Raw genomic sequence first — 14,644 nt, forward strand, 5'->3', positions numbered from 1 at the left:
AAGTTTAGAGCCCTGCCTTTCAGGAACCTCTGCTACCCTTGCCCTCCCTCACATAGTGGGGCCGAGTATCCAGTCCCCCAAGGCGCTGAGGGTCAGTGCTTCGGACACTCTGGACATTCATCTCCAGTATCAGCTCAAACCGTGGCCACAGCAAGGCAAGCACCTGTTCCCAGTACCTGTGGGCGTAACCAGAATCAGCCATCAGCTGGCCAGGAATGTCAGGGTCGGTGGGGGTGGGGCGAATGGTGGGGGAGGAGTGGGGTTTGTGTTAGGGTGTGTGAGGAAAACCCGTCCCATTCTGGGGCATCTTGCAGGTTAACAGCTGGTGGTTGGTGCTGGTAGGACTGGGTATGAAAGGTGAGTCAGACCAGGAGTGCTGCCTCCTGGCAGGTGAATGGGATTAGGGTCACTGGTATCAAGTCACTAGGAGCCTAAGGGCAGGGTTCTGTAAGACCAAGAGTTCAAGGCCAGCAGGGCTTCAAGGACCAGAACTCAGTGACCTGTCCAGGGCGGGAACATCCCTCTTCGTGGCGATGTTGCGGAATCGGAGGACGATGTGTATACAGAGAAAAACAGCAATGGCATCGTAGCAGTCAGCGAGATAGGACTCCAGGTGCTTCTGTGATTTAACAACAGGCAGAGGACTGAAAGAGCACGTTACTTTGTCCTTCCCAGTGGCCAGAGACAAATACATGTGCTCCTATGGGATGCAGCCCTGGGAGGGAGGGAGGGAGGGAAATCGAAAAGGGCAATGCCCCTCGCCCGGCTCTGTCCGCTGCCTTGCTCACAGGGTCTATGATCACGAGCCTAGTATAGAATTCAGGGCTGAGTACTGAGGTTTACGGGTCCCTCAGCTACTGCCTGGGTGTGCATCAGCCGTAGCGGGTAGCCTTGGGGACCCCAAGCTTTAAGAGTTTTGTAGGGAAGTCATGCTGTGAGTACAAGGCTTAGATGTTTCATTTTCATTTATTTTTGTTTTGTGGTGTGTGTTTTTTTAAATATGGAACGCTTCAAGAATTTGCATGTCATCCTTGCGCAGGGACCATGCTAATCTTCTCTGTATCATTCCAGTTTTAGTATATGTGCTACTGAAGTGAGCACTATTTCTATTTTTTAAAATTTCTCTATTGATTAAGTTATTACATGTGTCCTTATCCCTACATTACCCCCCTATTTCTATTTTTCAAAATATATTTTTATTGGTTTTAGAGAGGGAGAGACAGAGAGAAACATCAATGAGAGAGAATAATTGCCCGGCTGCCTCCTACACGCCCCCTATCGAGGATTGAGCCCGCAACCCGGACATATGCCCTGACTGGTGATCGAACCATGACCTCCTGGTTCAGAGGTCAATGCTCAATTAATGAGCCACACCGGCCGGCAAGGCTTAGATGCTTTAGTATGAGGGGTCCTGGTTTCATTACCACCAGAGCCATGACCCTCCAATGTTGCGGATAAGGACTGAGGATACAGGAGCTAGGGTAGGGGGTCTTACCAGGGTCATGCTGAGCGTGCGGCCCATGACAGCATGGAAGAGGTCGTGTGCAGCCGTGCCAGACACAACAAAGAATTCACAGATGAAAAGATATTCCCGGCAGGAATTGTCTAGGAGGGCGTAGTGCTGGCTGCGAAAGAGGGCCTCAAACGGATACTAGGATGGGAGGGTAAAGAGAGAGACAGAGATGAACCCCAACACTGACTCCCTGTAGAGGTGGCTGGGAAATCAGTAAACCTGGGCACTGAGAGCTCAGGAGACCCTTCTCATCTCACCTGAATAGGTAGGTACTGAAGGGGGGAAGGGGTACGAGAGAACAGCCCACCCCTCACTGCTGTGGCTACTCCTGCAAATACCTCCACAGCTGCCTCAGGACAGGTCTCTTCCCCCCTGTGCCCTAAGTCATGGTCCCAGCCTCTTGGAATCACAGTATGCTAGGGAGACTGGGAGAGGCCACTCCTAGGTCCCAGGGGTTGACAGAAGCTCTGACCTTCCCACCCAGCCCCAGCCAGCCTCTCGGCACCCCCTCACGACTGCAGCTTGCTCTTCCTCCTACCCTCTGTTCTCCCCGCTGGGCGGTGTGGGGCACCAGGATGGGGGCCTCCAGCTCAGTCGGGGAGATGACAGAGCCGCGGGTCCCCAGGGTGAAGATGGTGTTTCTGCTTCGCAGGGATGGCTTTGAAAAGAATCGTGAAGGGTCAGAGTCAGGGAAAATAAGATCACAGCCGTGATAGAAAAGCAGACTCAGTACCCCCGGGGCCTACAGGGCCGACAATCTAGAGGCCCCTCTCCCAGAACCAGTGGCCCCTTCACCTGACATCTGTGAGTGCCTTCAGGAGACCTCTACACCCCGACATCATATGCAGAACTAAGTATCACAATGACTTTTTTCTGGGAAGGATGGCCACAGCCTCCAGCACATTCTCAAAGGTTTAGGTCCCACAGAAAAAGGGAAGCAGCAGCGCCTTGGGGGCTAGAGCCAGAAGCCCCCGGCTCTCAGGCCGAGCCCAGGGTCAGCTCTAGGATATCTTTCTTTGCTGTATCTTCCACGCCCATTAGGTCATCCTTCTCAGCGACTTCCTCGTACTGGAGAAAAAAGGAACAGAACTGGTAACCATTTCTGCCCTCAGAACCATAACACATTTGTTTTCCATTGCCCCCCCTTGTCCAGGTGGCCCTTCTTCCCAGCCCAGGCGCCAGGAATGTTTCTCCCTCCGTGGCCTCACCTGCACCTTCATGAGCCGCCCCAGGTAGGAGCGGTAGTAAGACAGGTAGATCTTGCTCAGCGTCTCCACATATTCGTCCCGGATCTCCTTGGCTGTTGCTCTTTCATTGCCCAGCAGGAACTGATAGAAGAACCTGGAGGGACCAGGGACCGTCAGTGTCCCCGCCTGCCCAAGGACACCACACGTGGCTGCCCAAGGCTCCGAGGCCATCCTCCCATGGTGACCTGTACTTCAGCAGGGCCGTCTGGGGGATCTGATAGTTGGTCATTGGTTTTCTGAAGGAATAAATCTTCTGAAGGATGAACTCTCGGATCTTCGTCACTGCCTAGATATGGGGGACCAAACAGGGCATGAAGCTGCAGCCTCCTTCCTGTTGGGAGCACTGAGGGAAGTGACAAATGTTAAGCAGAGGAGGAGGAAGGGTGGAGAACAGCCCTGTTTTTTAAGATCCTCAGGGGAACCCAGGGATGTGAGCATGAGCTCTGGCAGGGAAGGCGGGGGAAGGCATAGGGAGGCCGGTTCTAGTCTCTGGGCTATCCCCCCAGCCCTCACCTTGACCCGGAGCCGGTCGAGCACACCCCTGACGTCAGCACAGGCCGCTGTGCCTCTAGCCTCCTGCTCTCGGACTGCAGCTGCCTTGGCATCCAGTTCCTGCAGCTGTTCCAGGAATCTGGGTTCTGTCACCGGCGCCTCCAGAATTGCCCTAGGTAGCAGGAAGGGGTGGGATGGGTTGGGAGGGAGACCCAGACATCCCTAGACTCCGAATCATATCCTTGACATCCAACCTCTCTCCTTTCCCTCTTACTGTATCGTAGTCAGGGTTTACGTACAGTTTTCTGTTCTTGGGCCCTCACTACACCCCTGACCCTGGATGACTCCTAGTCTTTGATGCCTAAAGCATGCACCAAGGTTAGAAGGGCTGTCGACCCAACCACCAACTTCTGGAAGGCACTTGGTGACCTGAAGCCAAGAATCCCATGTGTTAGGTAGGTTAGGTCAGCCCAGCCCACCTGCCTGCTATAAACACCCTTCAAACTAGTAACTCACGTGACCAGAGCAGTGGGCACTACCAGACCATCGACAAGCTCCCCAAGTTTCCCTCGAACTGCCTGGCGGTTTCGAAGCCGAATGTTCATGGCTCCTGACTGTTCCTGCAGTGTCCGGATCTCCGAGCTGATGGAGCTGAGGTCACTCTGAAACGCTCCCAACATCTGCTCCATGCGCTGGGAAAAGGCAGAAGATGCTGCTGGAGCGCCACAGGCTGGCAGGGGACAGTGGGCCACCTCAGTGCATTGGTGACTCTCCAGTATCAATCAGCCCATGAGGGTAGCAGGTGATGAGGGAAGAGGTACCCCAAAGGTGACTGGCAAATAACATCAGTTATGGCAATAACAACAAAAAAGGCTGCTGAGGTCATATTGCAAGTGGCTTTGTCCCCCCCTGGCCGGTTAGGCTCAGTGGATAGAGCGGCGGCCTGTGGACTGAAGGGTCCTGGTTCGATTCCGGTCAAGGGCACATACCTTGGTTGCAGGTGCCCCAGCCCTGGTCGGGATGCGTGCAGGAGGCAACCAATCGATGTGTCTCTCTCACATTGATGTTTCTCTCTGTCTCTCCCTCTCCCTTCCACTCTCTCTAAAAACCAATGGAAAAATATCCTTGGGTGAGGATTAATAAAATAAGAAGAAGAAGAAGAATAAGAATGGCACCAAAGACCACGATGTGGTTCAAGGTTATTTCAGGGGTTACAGGTCATGGCTACGAACCTCGAGGACAGCATCGCAGGCTGTGATCTGGTTGTGTAGTGATGCTATGTTCTCACTCTCTTGGATATCTGACCCACAGAAAGTCAAGGGGCCTCTCTGTGAGGATGGAGATCCGCAGGCCTGCAGGGCCTCTCCAGTTCCTCCCCGAGGTGACAGAACCCTGAGAGAGAATAGGTCACCCCCAGCCAGGCTGTCTGCACCACGCTCCACAAACCCCCATTTTAATAACACCCCCCTTTCCTCTGCTGGAGGATACAATCCCGAATGGACTTCTGCTCAATCTGTTGTAGCTCCAGCTCAACCTGTTTTGAATAGTGACGGATGTCCACACCCTGGGAGAACAGACATTACAGTTCAAAAGGAAGTCACAGCGAGGGGACACTGAACAGAATCAACAGAGGATTAGAGGGTAAGACACCAGGATATTAAGCACAAAAGACTGTTTCCTTCAAGGGGAGGGTAGGTGTAGGGGAGGGCAGGTTAGTATAGCAGAAAGCCTCACCGTTTTAAGAGCTTCCTTTACTAACTCATCCTCCAGATTTGCCTGAATGTGAACTGGAAATAAAAGTTTATTATAAAGGTTCAGTTCACAGCTCCCTCTCCCCACAGTGAACATCTGCACACCAATCCCTGCCTTGTTACTTCCAGCCCCCATGCCTCTCAGATTACAGGCACTCTGCATCCACCCCGGGCCATCACTCACCATCCACTTCATCCAGGATAAATTCATCAGAGGTGATGTCCAACACTCCAAGCTGCAACGGCTCCTGCAGATCAGGGCCACCCCCCTGGAGAGGGATAAGTTAATGAGAAAGGATACAGGGGAAAAAGGGAAGAAAAAGGGAAGACGGAGCCCTAACCGGTTTGGCTCAGTGGATAGAGTGTCGGCCCGAGGACTGAAGGGTCCTGGATTCAATTCCAGTCAAGAGCACATACCTCGCCTGGCTGGTGTGGCTCAGTGTTGAGCGCTGATCTATGAACCAGGAGGTCATGATTTGATTCCCAGTCCAGGATGCAGGCTAGATACCCAGCAGTGGGTGTGCAGGAGGCAGGGGATCAATGATTCTCTTTCATCATGCATGTTTTTATTTCTCTCTCCCTCTCCCTTCCTCTCTCTGAAATATATAAAAACATTAAAAAAAAAAAATAAAAGCACATACCTCGATTACAGGCTCGATCCCCAGCCCCACTTGGGGCACATGTGGGAGGCAACCAATCAATGTGTCTCTCTCATATCAATGTTTTCTTTTCTTTTTTTTTTTTTTTAATACTTTATTGATTTTTCACAGAGAGGGGATGTGCCTGCAACCAAGGTACATGCCCTTGACCGGAATCGAACCTGGGACCCTTCAGTCCACAGGCCGACGCTCTATCCACTGAGCCAAACCGGTCAGGGCTCCTCTTGTCCTCTTTATTATTATTATTATTTTTGTGATAAGAATACCCAAAATAAGATCTACTCTCTTAGCAATCTTTTAATATTGTCTACTATAGGCCCTATGCTGTACAGTAGATCTCTAGGACTTACTCATCTTGCAAAACTGAAACTTTATAACCAATGACTACTTCTCTCCAGCCATTGAACCAACAAACACTGCCCCATTTTTAATATAACTACCTGTCAGAGGCTCATTTTTGTCATATTAACAAACAGTCGACCCATGAACCAGGAGGTCGTGGTTCAATTCCCAGTCAGGGCACATGCCCTGTTGTGGGCTCAATCCCCAGTAGGGGGTGTGCAGGAGGCAGCCAAATATATATACACATATATATATATACACATACACACACATATATACATATATATATATAATGGAATAATCCCTTTATGTATATAATTATATGTATATAATGGAATAATCCCTAATCCTTCAAGGAGGAGGGAGGAACTGTAACTGGGCAGCCATAGGTACTGAGTGAAAAATTCCAAGAGTCTCACATTGTACCCGATCTATGAGTTGGGGCTGATGGGCAGGGAATATGACAAGGAGCCAGGCAATCCACAGAGAATGGACGAGGACAATTAGGAGTTGCAGAGAACAGAGCAGAACTTGCAGTTGAATTTAGGAGCCCAGACTTCTGCTATTTTAGGTGTTCTATCACAATCGCTCCGGGCAGCTCCAGTCTTTCTAGAAATGTCAGCTAACAGTGTTCACCTGCATGCCAGGTGCCATCTTAAATATACTCACTGATCTAACCAACAACCTATATTGTAGTGTTATAGGCGCCTCTCACCGACACCAGAGAGGGGTTACCAGACAGGAGAGGCCCCTGAACTAGTGGGAGAGGGCTGTCCCCAACCTTGATCCTTGTCTTCTCATATAAATGAATCTATACGAAGACCTTGGCTGTGCTGTGAACAGCCAATTTATTAAAGCATTTAAAGCATGCACCTTTATTGAGAAAGCAAAGCAAGCAAATCCATCTCATCCGGCTGGGAGCACAGATGGGCTTTCCCGGCTAACCCGGAAAAGCGAGTGTCTGGAGCAGGTTCGAGGAGTAATATGCCCTCCTCCTGTCTGTAGGTTTCAAAAGAATCTTTTGCTGATATCTTGGCTCAGGTTAAGCCTCAAGGTTTTCTTGTTGTGGGCTTCCCAGAATCCTGGCAACTTTATCTTGCGGGGCCCTGAGACTGCTTGCTTCTCTGCTTAGGGCGTAAAAGTGCCCTTTTTTCCTTTCTGCTTTCCGCCTCGCTTTCTGCATCCATTAGGAGAGTCCGTGGCTGGGGAGATAGTTGTTTATTTGCAGGCCAGTTGCAAATTACTCACACTGTTTGGCCTTGTCCTAATGTTTCTGCCTCAGTTTCCCCTATTCCTGCCCTGGAATCTCGCCTGTCACAGTATGTCTTATTATTTCCTTCACCTTACAGGTATAGAAAGTGAGGGCAGGAGAGGTAGCTAACTTGCCCAAGGACACGCAGCGTGAGCAGCAGAGCTGGGACTAAAACACAGGCAATCTGCCCCGAGGCCACAATCTTAACCTTCAGACAGCACTGCCTCTACATTCTGCCCCCAAATCTGGAGGTTCATTGGAATTGTGCCCCGGTAATTGGAGTCGACCATTCTGGTCCCTGCTCAGGCTCGGGTCCGACTCCAGGGAGGGCTGCGGAGCGCCTCTCTGGCCGCCGCCGAGCTCCCACCCGAACCGAAACCCAGACCGGGCCTTTTGGACGCGAGCACGACAGAACGCGACTCCGGAGGAGAAAAAGCCCTGCGTTCTCACCAGCGGGCCCTCCTCCTCCTCCATGTCTGAGGCCCCGGCCCGCAACACCAGCTCCCGGGCAGCGGCCGCCATGGTGGCAGCGGCGGCCATTCGCGCAGCCTCACTTCCGGCAGCTGTCAGTCGCGCAAGCCCGTCCTCCCGAGTGGAATTACACGTCCCGAGCGCGTGGCACAGCGCGAAACCGTCCCCAGGTACTAGCGCTCAGTGTGCCAGTCCAGCCTTCCCTGGGAGCGCCAACCACTCCACCGGGGACGAGTGGGAAGCGCACGTCTCGGCACAACCTCACCCGGAACCTTCGCGGCTCTCACCCCCCAGAACGCTACGAGCTGTGAAGAGAGCACGCCGGAAGTTGTAGCAGCTAATTCAGACTCTCTGAAGTCCAGTGGACGCCGGCACAAGCCGTTTCCGGAAGCTACACCAAGATAACCCCGCCCCTTCCGCCCGCTCGCTATATAAGACTATTACGTAACTTCCGCTTTCTTTTCCACAGGAGGCCTGCACGCCGCTGCCGCCATGGTAAGACTCGAATCCGTCCGGGGATCCGGCGACATCGGACCGGGCAGGGAAGGTCTGCTATCAGGGAGCCGAAAACGCCCCGCTTTAGGGGCCTGCAACTTTCTGTGTGGAACTTTGGATCGCGCCCTGGGAAGGAACGACTAGAGACTTCCGTTTCTGGGCAGTGGGGCCGGAGGAAGAGTCGCTCCCCGGGCGCTCGAAAGCAGCGAAAGGCTTGGGCGTGCGGGGGGACCGCTGCCTCCGCACTCTGTGCCTTGCAGACAGGCAGGAGGTTTGTCCTCTCCCAGAGGTTGCATTGCCCCAACCCCAACACTTCCCGTTCCTGTGTCCGCAGGCTAAGGAGTTTGCAGTTGGTGGAAACCCGCGGGGGCACCTGGCTCCCTGTGTGACGAGTTTAACGTTCCTGTCAGGTTGTGATTTGCTAGTTCACGGTGTCTGCTTTCTCCCCCAATCTCTGCCAGTCTCTAGTGATTCCTGAGAAGTTCCAGCACATTTTGCGAGTACTCAACACCAATATCGATGGGCGGCGGAAAATAGCCTTTGCCATCACTGCAATTAAGGTAAAGGAGGGCGAGGAGTGGAGACTGTAAACGAGGCTGAGGTGGTTAAGACCTGAGCTGTAAGTGAGGCAAGGTGAGGAAACAGGCCCCAACCAGGTCACCTCAGCTGCTGGGGAACCCTGCGCCCCTTTCCACGTGCACCCGGAAGGTAAAGTCAGGTCAGGCCGGAACAGTTCCCTTGGGGGTGGGGAGTGGGTTTGTCTACATGAGTTCGCCAGGATTTTCCTGGGTCCTCAGCCCTCATCTGGCGGTCATCCTGGGTTTGGTTTGTGCCTCCTTCCCTCAGTGCATCATAACAGCAGCCCTTCCTGTGACATTTATATGCCCCGTAAGTCAGATAATTGTGCATCTTGGGTGGGTAGACGTGCCAACAGATCCCAAGCGTGAAGGAACAGTTGGGAGGGATGTCACTACATCATGAGCAGGATGTTTCCTCACGTTTCCAGAGGTGAAAGTCATTGCCTCTGTCCAGTACTTGGCTGGTTGCGTGAAATAAGTTGGTGAGTGCAAGCTTGGGTATCTCTCTTCACCAAACGAATGAACTCTTGGAGCCAAAGCGGGGCATGTTTCCGTTCTGTTTTTGTTCTCTGGAGTACTTGTGGTTAGTGTGGAGATGGCTGAATGACTTCTTTTCCCACCAGGATGTGCACCCTCCAGGGTTGCTGAAGCGGGAACCAGTACTTGGCTGGTTGCGTGAAATAAGTTGGTGAATGCAAGCTTGGGTATCTCTCTCCACCAAACGAATGAACTCTTGGAGCCAAAGGGGGCATGTTTCCGTTCTGTTTTTGTTCTCTGGAGTACTTGTGGTTAGTGTGGAGATGGCTGAATGACTTCTTTTCCCACCAGGATGTGCACCCTCCAGGGTTGGAGCTAGTCCTGTCTCCTCACAGTTCCCAGCTTGTGTGATAGGTGCTCAAGCAGTATTAGGGCGGGGATGTTATCAGGGATGCTTTTGCCTGGTTTCAGAGAATTTTAAAGGAAACTGATGAGTTTAAAACTAAAATCCTAGGTTCATCAAATTCCCTTGGTTCTTAACGCTGTACTGCAGGGAGCACAACTTATCCTTTGTAAGAAGGTTGCTTCTGTTGTGGGGAACTAGTAAGGCAGTGTAAAGTACAGAAGTTCCTTTTCGAAGGGTTGTAATGAGACAAATGAAATGGTAAAGGGTGGCTGTGGTTAATGGGGTGCTTCTGTTAAACTGCCTCTTCAAAATTAGTTGGTTTTGTACTCATTAGTTAAATATATGTTATAACTTGTCAACTTAAAACAACCCTCCAGGCCGGTTTTGGCTCACTGGTTGAGCGAGGGCCCACGAACCAGGAGGTCTGATTCCAGGTCAGGGCACATGCTTGATCCCCAGTAGGAGGCGTGAGGAGGCAGCCAATCTATGGTTGATGTTTCTCCCTCTCCCTCTCTGGAATCAATAAAAATATATTTACAAAGAACAGCACCACCGAGGCAGTTTCAGGTACTGAATGAAGTCTCTCTAGGGGTCCTGATGGCCTGCTTATCATTGGGAAAGTTATTTCTATAGATGAGGTTTTTGCTAATTTTGTGAAGAGCCAGCAAAGGCAGCTAGCTCTTCCTCTGGTAAGAGAACTAAAGCTTGGTCTTTTGTTAAGAACCCAGGGTGGGGAAAGGCAGCCTGAGTGGAGGGAGGGGTTCTTCTAAAGTGGTCAGCACAGTTAATCACGGGAAGGGTGAGGAATGGAATGGAAGATACCAAGAAGAGGGTGTTGAGAGGTAATAAAGATCCTGCACAATTTCTCTGCTGTTTTCCCTTCCTGGGGTTTTTATTTCCGCTTGTAGATTTTTGCTATGGGTGTCCTTTAGGGCTGCCTGGTCTTCTGTTCTTCCTCTAAATCGGGGATAACTCATCTGGGTTACTAATGACTGGGAAGTATAAGGAACACTTGTCCTGCCAAAATGCCAGTGTCCCTGTGAGCAGTACTTCTCTAAATGCTTTCAGAGTATTAGCTCTTCTATAGTGTGGTCCAGGCCCTTGGACTACAAACATGACTGTTCCCTGTAGTGTAGTCTGGATGGAAAAGGGGGCATCTGTGGATCTGGTTTACCTGTTTTTACTTATGTAGGAACGTTTGTGCAATTAAAATTAGGTATGGACACTTTAATTTCACAGTTTTTTATGTTTTACTGTGATTTTAAGTTTATACTTAATAGGTCTAGTAAGTGTGTGTGTTCAGCAGTCACCATGAGTAAACAAATGCACCGGCTGGGGAACACCCGTCCTGGCACGAGTTAGAACCACTGCAGAGCCCAGGCTGGTGTGGCATGTCCAGGTGTGGGCTGGATCCCAGTAGGGAGCAGGCAGGAAGTAGCCCTCCTCACTTCTATCTCTCCCTCCCTTCCTCTATCTCTAAAATCAATTAAAAACTGCTGCATAAAGTCCCACGACAATAGAACCAATTATCTCATACAATGCAGTGTGATTATGTGCTAATCATTCCCTGAACATTGTTTATGAGCAGTGAAACTTGGACTTAAATATGTAGACTAATTGTAGCTGTGTAATGTTTGTCAGCGAAATTACTAGTGTTTTTCCCACTGTATGGCCTACTTGCTACATTTTGTTAAAAATCACTGAATAACAACTTGTTGCTTTAATTATAGGTTGATATTGGTTATTAATAGGTGTTCATTTTCACATATGACATACAGACTGGAAATTTTGTCCATTAAATCCGAAGTCTATTAAATCAGGGTCCATAAAATCGAGGTGTTTACTGTATCATCTAGCTAAAAACAAAATCTTGTTTCATCTATGCCCTTTCCACGCATATTTTAAAGTAAATCTCAAACATATACTATTTTATCTGCACATATTAAATCCACCTGAGGGCTTATTTTTTTTATAAGGGAGGGAGAAACAAATCCGTTGCCTCCCATTCACACCTCTACTTGGGATGGAACCTGCAACCGGGGCATGTGCCCTAACAGGGAATTGAACCTGAGACCCTTTGGTACACGGGACTAGGCTCCAACTAATGGAGCCACACTGGCCAGGGCCGTAGGTCACTTTCTTAGAGAGGAAATACCAACTCTCCTTGGGCTGTTGTAACAGGTTACCACGGATTTGGCTTAAAACAGCAGAACCTGGTCTCAGTTCTGTAGACCAAATAGCCAAGATCAAGATGTCCACAGGGCATGCTCCCTCTGTAGGCTCAAGGAATCCTGTCTGCCTCTCTTAACCTCTGGTAGTCACCAGCAATCCTCAATATTCCTTTGTCTTACAGCCACACCACTCCAAATTCTTGACTTAGTTATCACATGGCTTTTCCTGTTTGTCTACATGTCCTCTCCTTTAGTGAGATAGGGTCATTGGATTTAGGGGTGTCCTGATGCAGTATAGCCTCATTCTGACCATATTTTCAAAGATTCCTAATGTAACATTCTGAGATTCTGGGTGGAAATACATTGGGTGGGGGGCACTATTGAACCCAGGTCACCATCCTTCACTGTTCAGATCTGTTTGGTTGGTGTTTATATGATGCCACCAGTAAGTTTGATTTGGGCAATAATTTCTCTAGGGCCTGCTCAACTTTGAGCACCGACAGAATCAAGTTTGTGATCTTTAAAAACTGATGGTTGTGGCCCTGGCCAGGTAGCTCAGTTGATTAGAATGCGTCCCAATACAGCAAGGTTGTGGGTTCAATCCCCCATCAAGATATATACAAGAAACAACTGTAAGGGCATAAATAAGTGCGACAACAAATGGATGTTTCTCCCTCTTCCTTCCTCTCTAAAATTAATACGTAACACTGATCATGGCTATGCAGTTGCTGGTCCAAAGACCTTTAGTTTCCAGGAGCTGACAGCCCTATCTGATCAAGCCTGCTGACCAACAGACCTGCTTTGAAGCTGTATCAGCTTCAAGTGCCAGGCTCTTTGTGCCACTGCTTTGTCTGATAGCCAGCATTTATCAGGAAGTGCACATGCTGGGCAATATGAAAGGCGTTCCTGCTTTCCAGGGGATGTCTGCCCCAAGTTCTTGGTCCAGCCCTGCGCCTGAACAAAACTATTTTCCTCTTTTCTACTTAATCATTAAGCTTCTTATCTGGAAAAGTGGGTGAGGTGCAGGTCACGTGAGCAAGCACTAGACCAGTGGTCGGCAAACTAGTCAACAGAGCCAAATATGAACAGTACAACAATTGAAATTTCTTTTGAGAGCCAAATTTTTTAAACTTAAGCTATAGGGGTAGGGACATTGTTATTAACTTAATTAGGGTACTCCTAAGGCTTCGGGAGAGCCACACTCGAGGGGCCAAAGAGCCGCATGTGGCTCGTGAGCCGCAGGTTGCCAGCCACGGCCCTAGACAGTTGCAGGCCCTAACTTTGCTTTTTTTTTTTAACAACTGGGGCAATAAAGGAAACCAAAAAATAACTCCAGCCCAATTCCACAACCTCTCAGGGTGTAGGGCGAAGATATGCTCATGTGGTGTTGAGGAAAGCAGACATCGACCTCACCAAGAGGGCAGGAGAGCTCACAGAGGACGAGGTGAGGACCAGGAAGGGGGCCTGTGGGCTGGGCCTGCCTGGGAATGGTGCCATCGGGATCTGACCTGTGTCCTGCCTGCCAGGTGGAACGTGTGATCACCATTATGCAGAACCCACGCCAGTACAAGATTCCAGACTGGTTCTTGAACAGACAGAAGGATGTGAAGGACGGGAAATACAGCCAGGTGTGTATTGAGATGAGAGATTGAAGAAAGGCAGGGCAACAGAGGTCGGGGGTAATCTAAGCATCCCTCACCCTCTTCTGAACCCAGGTCCTGGCCAATGGTCTGGACAACAAGCTTCGTGAAGACCTGGAGCGGCTGAAGAAAATTCGGGCCCACAGAGGGCTGCGCCACTTCTGGGGGTGAGTCTGGGTGGAGGTCTCCTTTCCCTTGGTGCTGCCTTCTCTTCCCAGGTGTTTTGTGTGATGTGAATGACCTGTGATCCTTCTTTTCTCACCTACAGTCTTCGTGTTCGAGGCCAGCACACCAAGACCACAGGCCGCCGGGGTCGCACTGTGGGTGTGTCCAAGAAGAAATAAGTCTGTAGGCCTCGTCTGTTAATAAATAGTTTATACACCTATGGCTTCCTTTGTGACTTTTCTTGCTAATTCTGGGGACATTGCCAGGGAATGCTAGCTGTCATGAGGACCCTGTTGGTCATTTTCCCAAGTCTCCACTGATGTCCCCACCCAGCTACCCAAACAAGTCCTCGGTTTTGGTTTAAGCCAGACCCAGCCTTGGGGCAAACTATGGCCTGCGGGCAGAATCCGGCCCGTTTGAAATGAATAAAACTAAAAAAAAAAAAAGACCGTACCCTTTTATGTAATGATGTTTACTTTGAATTTATATTAGTTCACACAAACACTCCGTCCATGCTTTTGTTCCGGCCCTCCGGTCCAGTTTAAGAACCCATTGTGGCCTTCGTGTCAAAGTTTGCCCACCCCTGGTTTAAGCAATGGTGTCACTCCCTTCCCACCCTCTTAAGGTATGAGGAGGTGGGACTAGTCACTCAGCCTGTAGGGGGAGCCCAACCAGTTTTCCCTGGTGCTGGATTGGGGAGTGCAGGTAGTTGGAGTCTTGCAGGTCCGGTGAGTTTTTGCAGGTTTTGGCCATCCTAGGTTTCTACAGTATGGGACTCGGGGCGGGGTGCAATTTCTTTGATACGGAATTGAGGGTCTCGGCACCCGGAGGTAACGTGGTTGGGGAGGAAGATCTACGTCAACACTCACTGGTCCAATCCGGTCCCCAGAAAGTCCCCCTCCGGTGTCTGCCAGGCCGCGGGCGGGGTTCTGGGAACGCGCGGAGCCACACCCCTCCCGGGAAGGGGCGGGACTGCCGCTCAGCT

General features: G+C 50.4%; 2 protein-coding genes across 2 annotated transcripts in view; one reads left to right on the forward strand and one right to left on the reverse strand.

The window, feature by feature from the left end:
• The window catches only part of VPS52 (vacuolar protein sorting 52 homolog (S. cerevisiae)), a 19,532-nt gene extending 11,489 nt beyond the window's left edge, over positions 1 to 8,043 (reverse strand). The window contains exons 1-14 of the mRNA XM_005867942.2: positions 7,707 to 8,043; positions 5,188 to 5,272; positions 4,987 to 5,039; positions 4,741 to 4,816; positions 4,485 to 4,552; positions 3,769 to 3,944; positions 3,274 to 3,424; positions 2,946 to 3,046; positions 2,722 to 2,854; positions 2,524 to 2,581; positions 2,052 to 2,185; positions 1,496 to 1,651; positions 501 to 619; positions 53 to 176 (exon numbers count right to left, since the gene is read on the reverse strand). Of these exons, the coding sequence (XP_005868004.1) occupies positions 53 to 176; positions 501 to 619; positions 1,496 to 1,651; positions 2,052 to 2,185; positions 2,524 to 2,581; positions 2,722 to 2,854; positions 2,946 to 3,046; positions 3,274 to 3,424; positions 3,769 to 3,944; positions 4,485 to 4,552; positions 4,741 to 4,816; positions 4,987 to 5,039; positions 5,188 to 5,272; positions 7,707 to 7,796 (1,524 nt within the window). The 5' untranslated portion in view covers positions 7,797 to 8,043. The remainder of the gene's footprint in view (positions 1 to 52; positions 177 to 500; positions 620 to 1,495; positions 1,652 to 2,051; positions 2,186 to 2,523; positions 2,582 to 2,721; positions 2,855 to 2,945; positions 3,047 to 3,273; positions 3,425 to 3,768; positions 3,945 to 4,484; positions 4,553 to 4,740; positions 4,817 to 4,986; positions 5,040 to 5,187; positions 5,273 to 7,706) is intronic.
• Positions 8,044 to 8,148: 105 nt separating this feature from the next.
• RPS18 (ribosomal protein S18) lies at positions 8,149 to 13,879 on the forward strand. Its single transcript, XM_005867941.2, has 6 exons — positions 8,149 to 8,222; positions 8,684 to 8,782; positions 13,212 to 13,298; positions 13,381 to 13,482; positions 13,570 to 13,661; positions 13,763 to 13,879. The coding sequence occupies exons 1-6, from the start codon at positions 8,220 to 8,222 to the stop codon at positions 13,836 to 13,838; spliced, it is 459 nt and encodes a 152-aa protein (XP_005868003.1). The 5' UTR covers positions 8,149 to 8,219; the 3' UTR covers positions 13,839 to 13,879.
• Positions 13,880 to 14,644: the final 765 nt, after the last annotated feature.

Source organism: Myotis brandtii, unplaced genomic scaffold (genome assembly GCF_000412655.1).
Source record: "Myotis brandtii unplaced genomic scaffold, ASM41265v1 scaffold2561, whole genome shotgun sequence".
Lineage (NCBI taxonomy): Eukaryota > Metazoa > Chordata > Mammalia > Chiroptera > Vespertilionidae > Myotis > Myotis brandtii.